At 45.5% G+C, this 12,800-nt stretch overlaps 2 protein-coding genes across 4 annotated transcripts in view; both read left to right on the top strand.

Moving 5' to 3' along the window:
- Window positions 1-3,377, top strand: part of Tmem9b (TMEM9 domain family, member B) — a 19,450-nt gene extending 16,073 nt beyond the window's left edge. For both annotated transcript variants that reach the window (NM_001106289.2, NM_001398743.1), the window contains exon 5: window positions 1,560-3,377. In NM_001106289.2, coding sequence (NP_001099759.1) covers window positions 1,560-1,715 — 156 coding nt within the window. In that variant the 3' untranslated portion in view covers window positions 1,716-3,377. The remainder of the gene's footprint in view (window positions 1-1,559) is intronic.
- A 4,922-nt stretch (window positions 3,378-8,299) lies between these two features.
- Ascl3 (achaete-scute family bHLH transcription factor 3) lies at window positions 8,300-12,541 on the top strand. Of its 2 annotated transcripts, XM_063281009.1 has the most exons (2): window positions 8,300-8,328; window positions 11,839-12,541. In XM_063281009.1, the coding sequence occupies exon 2, from the start codon at window positions 11,854-11,856 to the stop codon at window positions 12,376-12,378; it is 525 nt and encodes a 174-aa protein (XP_063137079.1). In that variant the 5' UTR covers window positions 8,300-8,328; window positions 11,839-11,853; the 3' UTR covers window positions 12,379-12,541. The 2 variants fall into 2 exon arrangements, with proteins under 2 accessions (XP_063137079.1, NP_001258163.1); NM_001271234.1 differs by lacking the exon at window positions 8,300-8,328 and having other exon boundaries at window positions 11,854-12,499.
- The last annotated feature ends 259 nt before the right edge of the window (window positions 12,542-12,800 follow it).

Raw genomic sequence — 12,800 nt, 5'->3', positions numbered from 1 at the left:
CAGAAGGGACTAAGCACACGAGCTTCTCTCACTATAGAGTGGGGCAAGGAAAAACAGCACAGTCCATCAGTGCATGCTGAGGGCCACAGAGGCATCAAGACCACGCAAGATATGAGAGCTCCTGCTTGCTCTGTGGCCCTAGGCTGACATGTAAACAGTTCTGATATAAATGGGAGTTGGGAAATGGAAAGACAGAGTTCTCTTTTGTCATAGATGAGTGATGAAATATTGATCAATACAGAGAAAAGTTCTACATTAATATCTGTCGTGGAGACAGTAATGTGAAAACAGGCTTCTTAAGTCCGGAGTGGGTGGTGTGTGCCTCCTAGCTTTTGGGGGTGGGAAGTTGGAAGACCACTAGCTTGTGGTCAGTCTGGACAATATAGTAGTCCAGGCTAGCCTGGGTGACATGTACTGATCCTATCTCAAGGGAAAGAAAGGCACAAGAAAATGACTAAAATTTTTAAAAAGATTCTATGTGTCATTTGTGTACATTTTTGCAGATGCCTTGGGTGGCCAAGAAAGGGTGTCAGATCCTTGAAGCTGGAGGTGTAGGCAAGTGTGAGCTGCCTTACAGGGGTGCTCGAGAATGTGCTCAGGTTTTCTAGAACAGCAAGCAGACTTAACTGCTACTTTTAAAGTTTTATTTATTTATATGAGTACACTGTCACTTTCTTCAGACACACCAGAAGAGGACATTAGATCCTGTTACAGATGGTTGTGAGCCACCATGTGGTTGCTGGGAATTGAACTCAGGACCTCTGGGAGAGCAGTCAGTGCTTTAACCACTGAGCCGTCTCACTAACCCACTCTAGCTCTTTTTTTTAATTAATTAATTTAAATTTAATTGCCTTTAAAAAAAAGAAAAAAGAAACATATTTGGGGACTGGAGAGATGGCTCAGTGGTTAAGAGCACTGACTGCTCTTCCAGAGGTCCTGAGTTCAAATCCCAGCACCCACATGGTGGCTCACAACCATCTGTAATGGGATCTGATGCCCTCTTCTGGTGTGTCTGAAGACAGCGATCATGTAAATAAATAAATCTTAAAAACAAAATAAAATACAAAGTTTAATTACATTAATTAATTTGTTTTTGGGGGAGTAGGAGTGAGAATGTGGGCGCGTGCATGCCTCAGGGTATGTGAAAATCACAGGACACTTGCAGGGGTCAGCTCTCTCTCCACTGTGGGGGTCCAGGGATCAAACTCAGGTCAGGCTTGGTGTAAATGTCTTTACCTGCTGTGCCATTTCACTGACCCAAGAAAATAGACTTTCTTCCCCCACTAATCATGAAATACTTCTTTTTAAGGCAAATGACCACTGTCCTTGTCTTGGTTTCTCTCCTTTAAGGAAAACGCTGTTGGAAATGGTGACCACATGTCTCACATACTCCTTATTCCTCCTGTCTCTGGAATCCTCGGCTTCTGCAGCTGAGCTTGTCCTGCTTCTGATTGTTGAAGGGCCCAACACCCTGCCCTAGGTCTCACTCACAGGCTGTTTGTTCTCGAACATTTAATGCTCACCCTGCCATCTCTAACACCTTCTATCTTGACTTTCAGGACCACCAGCCTTTTGCAAATGCACATGATGTGCTGGCCCGCTCTCGCAGCCGAGCCAATGTCCTAAACAAGGTGGAGTACGCACAGCAGCGCTGGAAGCTTCAGGTCCAGGAGCAGCGAAAGTCTGTCTTTGACCGACATGTTGTCCTCAGCTAACTGGGAACTGGAATAAAGGTGACTAGAAAAACCATGGCAGACAACTGAGAAGGGTGGGTGTGCACAACTGGGTGTCTGTGCATTTTAATTCCCTGTTTGTTTTTACAAAACCTTGCTGGATGGAGGAAGACTCAAAACTGGAAACAAACCCTGTGCTTAGTGTTTTTCTTGTTAATGTATTAATAGAGACATTTTTAAAGCACACAGTTCCAAGTCAACCAGTAAACCTTTTCCTACTTGTGACTTTTACTAATAAAATTAAGCTGCCTGTGAGTTATCTTTAAAGTCCTGTGCCTGGAACAAGCTCTCTTTCTCACCACGCAGTCCTAACTTGGTGTTCAAGATAATTTCCAGGCGTGGTTGTGCTTCTCTTTCGTGTAGTGGGAGAGGAAGGGACGCCTTGGGAGTGCCCCAGTAGCTCTCTCAAGTCACTTTTCCAGACAGATCTGAATGCATCAGACCCTCTACTTCACACTCGCTAATGTCCCAGTGTAGCTGGCTCACACTCGCTAATGTCCCAGTGTAGCTGGCTCACACTCCTTAATGTCCCAGTGTAGCTGGCTCACACTCCTTAATGTCCCAGTGTAGCTGGCTCACACTCCTTAATGTCCCAGTGTAGCTGGCTCACACTCGCTAATGTCCCAGTGTAGCTGGCTCACACTCTCTAATGTCCCAGTGTAGCTGGCTCACACTCCTTAATGTCCCAGTGTAGCTGGCTCACACTCCTTAATGTCCCAGTGTAGCTGGCTCACACTCCTTAATGTCCCAGTGTAGCTGGCTCACACTCGCTAATGTCCCAGTGTAGCTGGCTCACACTCGCTAATGTCCCAGTGTAGCTGGCTCACACTCTCTAATGTCCCAGTGTAGCTGGCTCACACTCGCTAATGTCCCAGTGTAGCTGGCTCACACTCGCTAATGTCCCAGTGTAGCTGGCTCACACTCGCTAATGTCCCAGTGTAGCTGGCTCACACTCGTTAATGATGTCCCAGTGTAGCTGGCTCACACTCGTTAATGATGTCCCAGTGTAGCTGGCTCACACTCGTTAATGATGTCCCAGTGTAGCTGGCTCACACTCCTTAATGTCCCAGTGTAGCTGGCTCACACTCGCTAATGTCCCAGTGTAGCTGGCTCACACTCCTTAATGTCCCAGTGTAGCTGGCTCCTCAGCTTGCTGGCCTCCCCACTTGACTTCTGCACTGACTACATTACCTAAGATTCTGGTTGGCCTGAGGCTCCATTTCATGACAAGTTGGATCTGAAATGCCTGGCGGCTCCTCATGCCATGAAGATTTGTTTCGTGCACTGTGATGTCTGATGCAACATGTCCTAGAACAAACTGGCCATTTGCTAGTTTACACTATAACTAAACACAGTCTCAGCGTGTGTGGTCTTCCTCATCTTCTTGTAGCTCTAAGGACTTGAACATTTAGAATAAAGACATTTTCTCTTAAGCCCAAGCCTTCCTGGATGAGTGACATACACATACTGGTCAGCCTCTCCTGTCTTGCTGAGAGGCAACTCTTTGAACTAATGTGGGCAGCTTTGAACTAGGACTAGGGTTCAGATTGCCTCTCTCTGAGAAGTCTAACAGTTATTGGATAACTGGCGTTTTCCTTCCTACATCCTCTTTGGAATGTAACAATAAAATAATTGACAAAGCCCCCTTGGTGTGTCTGCTCTCCAGCCTTCCTGCTTCCTCTCATGCTGTGATAAGCATGTGACCGAGACATTTGGTATGCTGTTGTTTGAAAACACGTTATGCAACCCAATCCTAAGACACTGGCTCTGCATTAAGGGTCTGTGGGTGCAGAGAAAGACAATGTACTCCTAAGTACACAAGTGATCAGACAAGCTGAAGGCCTTTAACATCATAAACCAAGCATAATCCTAGCACTCAGAGGGCTGAGGCAAGAGAGTTGCTTAGAATTCAAAGTCCTTCTGGGCTGTGTAATGAGACAGACAGACACACACACACACAAACACACACACACAAAAAGACATGAATATATATGACAAAATTCATAAAGGTGATTGCTTAGTGGGTAAAAAAGCCACACAAACCTGAGTTCAAATCTCTAGGACCCTCATAAAAAAGCTACATGCAGAAGTGGAATGGACCAGTTATTTATGCATCCTGCCTCCAACAAGGTGGAGAGGCAAGGAATGATACCATGGGTAGCCCTCTGTTCTCCACATGCACATGGACCTGCATACACAGGAAAGAAAGACTCTTGCAAAACTGGGAATAAGAGGAATTTCCCCAACCAGATAAGGAATCACAAACTGAACATAGTGGCTTTTCCTGTAAACCCAGCATTTGGGAAACTGGCTGGAGAGTTGCCAGGAGTTCAAGGCCAGCATAGTCTACAGAAGGAGACCAGTAGCTCAAGAAAACAAACTGCAACAACTATATTTATGTAATAATAAATTATATTTACTGGCAGGAAGCTAGAAACCTTCTCCTTGAGATTGAGGAGACACAGATGTCTTCTTGTGATACTTTAACCTCACCCTGTAAGTCCTCCCCCTTGAGATTGGGGAGACAAGGATGTCATCCTCTTGTGACACTTTTTAACTTCACCCTGTAAGTCCTAGTTCATGCCACAAAAGAAGAAAGATGCAGAGTAAGAGGGAAAGGAGACTTCTTAAGGATGACACTGTCTTCTAATTAGGAAACCAAACAACAAGAACCTCTGGAAATAAGTGATTACATTCAAGATTTCAGAATGTTAAAGTCAGGTGCTTCCCTATGTACAAACAGGGAACAGGTTGGAGAGAATTTGAAATTTAAAAGTACAACTGGGTCAGGGAGATGACTTAGCAGGTAAAAGTGCTTGCTACCAAGCCCAATGACCCAAGAATCCCTGGGACCCACTGGGTAGAAGAGTGAACCTAATCCCTGCAAGCTGTCCTCTGAGTTCCACAAGTGAATACGCACACACGCACGCACGCTTGCACACACACACACACACACACACAGGCACGCACACACACCAATGTTCATAAAGTTCTTAGAAAGTGAAAATGGCTGGGGATAGAGTATTTGTTTAGAATGCATGAAGCCCAGGTCTGATCCTTAAAGTCAGTTGTGGTAGTATGTGGTTGTAATCTCAGCACTTGGGAGGTATATCCAGAAGAGTCAAAAGTTCAAGGCTATCCTCAGCTACTTGTCAAGTTTCCCCATCTCAAAAAAAAAAAAAAAAAGAAAAGAAAAAACACAGAAAGGCTGGTGAGATGGCCCAGTAGGTGCACTTGGAGAGGATCTGAGTACAGTTCTTAGAACCCACATGTTTGAGTTCCTAGAACTCAAAACAACCCATAACTCCAGTTCCAGGGGATCCAGTGCCCTATTCAGAACCCATAGGTTATATAGTGTACAGAGATCCATGCAGGCAAAACACCCATGCACATAAAAAAAATCTTTAAAAAACACAAAAAAGAAAAAACTTGAAATACCTATGATTATATATTCTTCTAGAAAAATACTGCCTTGTGAAACAAAAGAAAAATTAACATTTAAAATTATATAATTTTAGTTTCATGTAGGGACAGGGGTGAAGAGAAAGTTCATACTCTCTCTGTGCAACCAGAAGGGGTGTTCTTCAGGTTTCTTTCTTTTTTTTTCTTTTTTTTTTTTCTCCTATTCTTTTTTTCGGAGCTGGGGATCGAACCCAGGGCCTTGCACTTGCTAGGCAAGTGCTCTACTCTGAGCCAAATCCCCAACCCTGTTCTTCAGGTTTCTTAAATAAGGCAAACCTTCACCTTGCTTCTTTATAGTTAAGCTAGTCCTCCTTGGGCTGGACCAGAAGAAACATTTCATCCATCCAGGAAACCCACAGGCCTTGGCTAGGTAGCTGCAGCTGCTGCAAAGACATAGCCTCTGCCCACATGTGGCTCGTCTTCCCAACCGGATCTTGTTTCCTTGCAGGTGCATCACTTAAGATTAGGAAACCTAGGGGGTTGGGGATTTAGCTCAGTGGTAGAGTGCTTGCCTAGCAAGCACAAGGCCCAGGTTCGATCCCCAGCTTCGAAAAAAAGAATAGAAAAAAAAATTAGGAAACCTAGCCTTGAAATACTGTTCTGCCTCGGAAAAACTACCTTTGAAGCGACCGAGGTGGATACAGAAACCAAAGGCTGAGAACTGCTTTTATTCTAAACCAGGGCGAGGTCTTGGAAAATGTCTTTACACAAGCTGCTATTCTGGCATCGATATCAAAGAAGACTTAGCTCAAAATTTGAATCTAGAGTCCAAATTTGGTTCCAAAAATCTATGTGCAAAGCTGAAAAGGTCTCAGAACATCAAAAGCTCTCATGTAGACCAGGCTGTCCTCAAACTCAATGTACAGCTGAGGATAACTCAAAACTTCTGATCCTCTTGCCGATGCTTCCCAAGTGTTAGGGTCATAGGAGTATGTCGTCATGCTCAGATTTGTGTGGTGCTGGGGATCAAACCGGAGCTTCTTATATTCTAGGCAAATGCTCTACTAAGCCACATCTCCAGCCCAAGACTCAGGGTTTTAATGGTAAAAAGAATGTCAGCACAACTGGAATATGCAGAGAAGTAAATGTGGCATTAATTGCAAAACATGAGTTAATGGCAATATCAAATGTTTTAAAATGTTATGTTGGGCTGGGCATGGTGGTACACACCTTTAATCCCAAGTACTCAGTAAGCAGAGCAGGTAGATTTCCATGAATTTGAGGCCAGCTTGTTCTTACTAGTAAATTCTGGGCCAGCCAGGGCTATATAGTCTCAATAAAAAAGTAAATGTTATGTATTGGGGCTGTGTCTTAGGATTACTATTGCTGTATGAAACACCACAACCAAAAGCAAACTGGGAAGGAAAGGGTTTATTTGGCTTACATTTCCATATCATTGTTCCTCATCACAGGAAGTCAGGACAGGAGCTCAAACCTGGAGGTAGGAGCTGATACAGAGGCTAGAGAGCATTGCTGTTTACTGGCTTGCTCCTCATGGCTTGCTCAGCCTGCTTCCTTAGAGAACTTGGGATGATCACCCACAGTGGACCCTCCCCCATCAATCACAAATTAAGAAAATGCCTTAGAGCGGAATCTTATAGATGGATTCTCTCAATTGAGGTTCCGTTCTTTCCAGTGACTCTAGCTTGGGCTAAGTTGACATTAAAGCTCTCCAGTACAAGCCGGTGAGATGGCTCAGCATTAAGAGCTCTTGTTGCTCTCGCAGAAGACCCAGGTTCAGCTCCCAGGACCCACACTGGGCCGTTCACAACCACCTGTAACTCCAGCTCCAGGGGATCTGGTGCCCTCCTCTGACCTCCAGAGTCACCTACACTCAGGTGCACGTATCCACACACAAAGGCATAGACACATAAATAAAAACGTAAAAATCTTTTAAAAGGGGCTGGGGATTTAGCTCAGTGGTAGAGCGCTTACCTAGGAAGCGCAAGGCCCTGGGTTCGATCCCCAGCTCCGAAAAAAGGAACCAAAAAAAAAAAAATCTTTTAAAATATTACGTTTTCTTAAACTTAATGTAGATATTTCCATTTTCAAAGACTATCTTGCAGAAATTTAAGATTATAACATGGCATATATTGTATTTGGTTATTTTTAGTTAAAATAAAGACCTTTCCTATATATTTTAATAAACATTTTCAGGAAATGCAGGGTTGGTTTTTTTTTTTTTTTTGCTTGCATGTGCATGCATGGTGTGTGTATGTATGTGTAAGGTTTGTGTGTGCGTGTGTGTGATGAAAGGCTGTCAGGTGTTATCACTCTACATGCTGTTCCTTTGAGGCAGGGTCCTTCCCTGCACCTGGTGCTAGCCTGGTGGCTGGCCAGCACGCTCCATTGATCCTCTGCTTGACTGCCCCTACCTCAGCACTGAGATTATAGGTACGCATGCAGCTACCTTTGGCTTTTTATATGTGTTCTGGGAGATTTGAATTCGGGTCCTCATGCTTTGAAGCAAGCGCTCTTACCTGCTGAACCATCTCCCCAGCCCCTTCAAACACATTTTGAGACACAACAATGCTTTAGAATATTATATTATAAAATGCATTCTATTCATGATCACCAGTTTTTGTTGATTGAAGGAAGCAAGCAGGAAAAACTTCTCCCCATATATAAAAGTAAGCACTTGTAGCATCCCCATCCCTTGTTTGTTGGTTTGTCATGAAGGAAGCTATTTTGCCACTACAGAAGCACCAGCTCTCAGGGTCGTGTTGTTGTATTGCACTACCCAAGAGATTTCACTCTGCAAAGGTCACATGGACCTTCTTAGTCTTACTCTCTCTAAAAAAAAAAAAAAAAAAAATTGACCAGCATTTGCATATCATGAGACTACTGTGTTTTTCATAAATAATTTTATATAAAACCATACAACCTGGATGGATGGGAGTACCCTCTAAACAAAAGAGTCTGTCCCAAGTGTCTAGTTTCAGAAGCAAGCCTTTCAGCTTAGATTGTCGGCTGCTGTCAGAGCTCCACAGTAGGCAGAAAAAAATCAGCTAAGCCGGAGCCAGCCAGTTCTGTTTAACTGTAAGCTACTTTGCATATTTTCACTCAATGACCACCTATAAATCAGGTTCAGTCAGACTCAGTCCCCAGTACAGCATCTTAAACTACAAAGCAGGTAAGAGACATTTCTCCACAGTGGCCCACGGGGAGACCAGGATTCGTAAGGAAAGCCCCAGGCACAGTGGATAAAAGCTTGTCGTCGATAGCATTATGTTATTGTCTTAAGAAATTGATGACTCCCCATATAACGCAAGGCTCAGATTGTCCCCCTGATGAAATCTGAGGAACTCAGGTTCTGGCATCTGGCACCAGCGTTGCGGCTAACTTTGAAACCTTAGCAATTTACCATAGCGTCCGAGGAGGGAGGGGAGGAGGCAGCTGTAGGCTGCCCCAGCTCTCACATCCCATAGTTTAACTGTATGCACAATGGTGGGTTTTTTATTTTTTTTAATTCTAGATATTTTTTTAAATTATGAAAGTTGACGTTTTTATGCTCAGTGGAGCATTAAGAATCTCTGAGGATTTTATCACTAAGACTTCATTGTTTATTTCCCAGAAGAGCTCTAAGACAGAAACCTGAGATAGTCCCGAGGTAGGTGTGCTTGTCAGCCATGTGTGTAGATGGAAGTCGGAGGGTCAGCATCAACAGCCCACTGCTTTCTTTTGAGATAAGCTTGTGCTCAACCCCCCATACACACATCCAGACTCCACCAGGCTCCCTGTCTTACCTTCTTCTTGCTTTCATTTTCCTAAATTGTATGGCTAAATTCTCTTGTGTGAATTAAGTGATCATATGTCAGGTCTCCCTGAGGGGTAGAGTCCTTGGAAATGCTCAATAGAAAAGCCTGACCGTCAATGTGTCTTCAGATGCGCCATGCTTTAAGAATTAGTCAAAATCTCATTAAAATGTACAATCTTAATTACCTGTGGTGTAAGCGAATTACTCAGATTTCACCTGGGTCAAGAGTTAAGAAATTATTTAAGTTATTTTTCAGGGTAAAAAGCGTGACCCACAATAAAATTCTGCACAAGTGGCTTTGATGACATCTGCTTTACTTTTGAGGAACCTGGCTGTTCTAGTTTCCGGTCTGTTGCTGTGAGAAAACACTGAGACCAAAAGCACCTTAAGGGAGGAAAAAGTTTGTTTCAGCTTACAAATGATAGTGCGACATCAAGGGGAACAAGGCAGGAGCTCAAGGAGCGGGAGCTTGAAGCAGAGACCAAGGAGGAACCCTGTTTATTAGCTCTCTCTGGCTTCCTGACTGATGTCTTCTGCAGCCCAGGGTCACCTGCCCAGAAAATGACGCCATCTGCAATGAGGTGGGGCCCTCAACATCAATTAATACTTAAGGCAATACCCTGGGGGCTGGAGAGATAGTCCAGCTATTACAAGCATTTGCTACTCTCCCAAAGGACCCAGCAAGGACATCAAGCCACTTGGAACAGCCTATAACTCCAGTTCAGAGGATCTGTGTGTGTGATCAGTACATGCCTCTGTGGATACCAGGCGTGCATGTGGGGCATATACATGCATGGAGACACTCATGTATAAAATAAGAAAAGCAAACTAGACGATATCCTGATGGAAGCCCACAGGCCCGTGAGATGTAGGCAACCATCCCCTCCGTGATTCCGTGACTCTGGCCGTGTTCCGGTGATATGGTTTCATTTCGCTTGTCACCTGTAGGCAATACTAAATGGTGCAGGCTGCGTTCCCATTCGCCAGTTCTGTCTCGTCTTGACACAGGGTCTCCTGGATCCCAGGCTGGCCTAGGTTAACCTTAAGCTTCTGGTTTATTTGGTGCTGGGATTTGCACCCAGGGCTTCATGCGTGTCAGGCAAGTACCTTCCAGCGGAGCTGCGTCCTCTGTCCCCACTCGCTGGCTGTGGTGGCTTCAGCACACCTGCCCTTTTTCTTAGCCTCTTGAATTCCTGACTTGGGAATTTCCTAACTAGTTTCTTCTCTCCCCAGCTTCCCTTTTTGACAGAATTCTGGCTCCTGTTTAATCTTCCAGAGATGTTTGTCTTGTGTTAGTTACTGTAGGTCATTTGGTCAGTAATTTGGAATCTCCCATTTCCCGTTCCTCCGTTTTAGTTTTTAATTGGTGCTACACTCACTTATCCTCCCCCACACTCTTTAGCACACATTTTTCCAGGCACTCACTCTGTTTCCGGCCAGTCCCACTGTGGCTTCTTACAACCCTTTCCCTTCCTCACACGCAGTCCGGCCCTCCAGCCCTGGAAGGCCTTTCTGATTCTTATCTTTTCAGAGGCTTTTCACAAAGATGGAAACACTAGAATCTGGTCTTAAAGCCCGGTCCTTCCCTCACCTGTAGGGTTCCTGCTGTGCTCAGGTAAAGAGGATCCAGAGCCAAGTTAGGTGTGGTGGCACATGCTAGGCTCCTGCCTCAGAGAGCTAACGACTATCTGGCCGGCAAATACAGAGCAAGGCCTGGGCTCAAAAATACAAATGGAAGAGAGGCACGGTGTTACCTCATCCTGCCTGTAAGCGTTTAGTTTGCTGGCTCCTGCTGCGCCTCCTTTCTGTTCAGTGTGCCAAGCCTGTGACTCCGAAGGACACTGGACAATTACTCCCTGAGAAGCAGCCCAGGAGTTCCATTCCTCTGCTGTTGGAGGCCCACGGTCAGGTTATGTAATTACAGGCAAGCTCAGACCTCAGCAACTGTGCTCTGGAGACATCAATGTTTTGATTCTCCACTGTAGGGGAAAACAGAAACCAGCTTTTCCCATGAGGTGCAGAGAAAGGGGCTCCATAAGTCTCCATCTGTGAAGAAAAAGGAAAACACCTAACTCCAGGATTTGATGCATCACTTGAACTTCTAAAATTTAAACCCCTTTAACCACTGCAGGATAGCCAATCTCTCAAGTGGGTATAGGAAGCAAGTGAGGCTCAGAGAGGCTGAAGGAACTGGCCTGAGGACACAGAATAAGGGAACGTCAGGATTGAGCTTCTAAAAGATTTGCAATGGAAGCACACAAGCACGCCTTCCCTGAGTCCTAGGCGACAGGTGAACTAGAGTGTGCCTGGAAAATCCACTGAGGCTACTTTATACAGCCAAAGGCCAAAAAGTAATGGCTGTGTAGCTCAAGGCACTTTGCTGATCATGGACAAGACTCTGGGTTCAGTGCCCCCAGCACCCCCACCCCCCCACAGAGAGAGAGAGAGAGAGAGAGAGAGAGAGAGAGAGATGTAATAACAGTTTTGATGAAGAGAAGATTAAAAAGTCCTCTCCTTTTTACCCCCCTCATATTCTCTCTCTCTCTCTCTCTCTCTCTCTCTCTCTCTCTCTCTCTCTCTCTCTCCTTTCTTGTTGTTGTTAGTGATGTTAGTTAGTGTTTTGAGACAGTTTCACTATATAGCCCAGACTACCCTTGAACTTACTATGTAGACCAGGTTGCCCTTGAACTCACAGCTATTCTCCTGCTCCATCCTCTTGAGGGCCAGAGTTATGAGTCCTGGCCACCTCTACACAAATTACTATAACCCTGTCTACGCTTCAATATGAGGCCTAGGCAGAAGTCTCTAAGACCTGGATCTTGAAGAAAGTAGATCAAAACTGTTCTTTTAATCTGGCCAAACTGATAAGCACTCCTGTGTTTCTAGGTGAGAGAGGAAACAATGGACACCAGAAGTTATCCCAGCCCTCCAGACAGGCTCTCGGTCTTCGCAGAGTCTGCCCACTTGCCACTGTCCAGGCCCTTCTACCTGGACCCCATGGTTACTGTCCACCTATGCCCCGACGCCCCGGTGCCGGCCCCTTACACGGACGAGCTGCCTCTGCTGCCCTTTTCCAGTGACACCCTGATCATGGACAATTACGGGGACCCATACCCCTTCCCCTTCCCTATGCCTTACACCAACTACAGGCGCTGTGACTATACCTATGGGCCGGCCTTCATCCGCAAGAGGAACGAGCGAGAGAGGCAGCGAGTCAAGTGTGTGAACGAAGGCTATGCCCGGCTGCGACGGCACCTGCCAGAGGACTACCTGGAGAAACGACTCAGCAAAGTGGAGACCCTCAGAGCTGCCATCAAGTATATCAGCTACCTGCAGTCTCTCTTGTACCCGGATGAGACTGAGACCAAGAAAAACCCTCGAACAACCAACTGTGGCTCCCTGGACCCGGCTCTGAGAGTCATTTGAGTCAGTTCTTCCCCAAATGGGGTCTGCAGCAGCAGAAGCAGTCAGTAGATCTCATTCACGTGGTTTCCAGGACACAGCAGTACCCCCAATATCAACCTTCATTAAATGTTGCTTACCTGGGTTTCAGATGTACTAAAGTATCTCATGCAGATTGAGAATCCCACGCTGGTCTCTCTGCTTTAAGAACTCTGAGGGTACAGGAGTTCCCCGGTTCTCTGCACTTCCCACACACAGCCTTGGCGGAAGGCTCTCTTCAAAGTATGGAAAGCTGGATATTTCCAATTAGTTTAGACGCATCTTTTTCTTGCAGTTTACACACTGCTTTCCAAGCCTCTGGGACTGGCTGGGAAGATGACTGGGCGATTGAGCACTCATTGGGCAGGCAGGCAGGCAGGCAGGCAGGCAGGCAGGCACACACAGGG

This window comes from Rattus norvegicus, chromosome 1, assembly GCF_036323735.1.
Source record: "Rattus norvegicus strain BN/NHsdMcwi chromosome 1, GRCr8, whole genome shotgun sequence".
NCBI lineage: Eukaryota > Metazoa > Chordata > Mammalia > Rodentia > Muridae > Rattus > Rattus norvegicus.
Note: the sequence above shows the minus strand (reverse complement) of the source record. Positions and strands in the feature narration are given on the sequence as shown.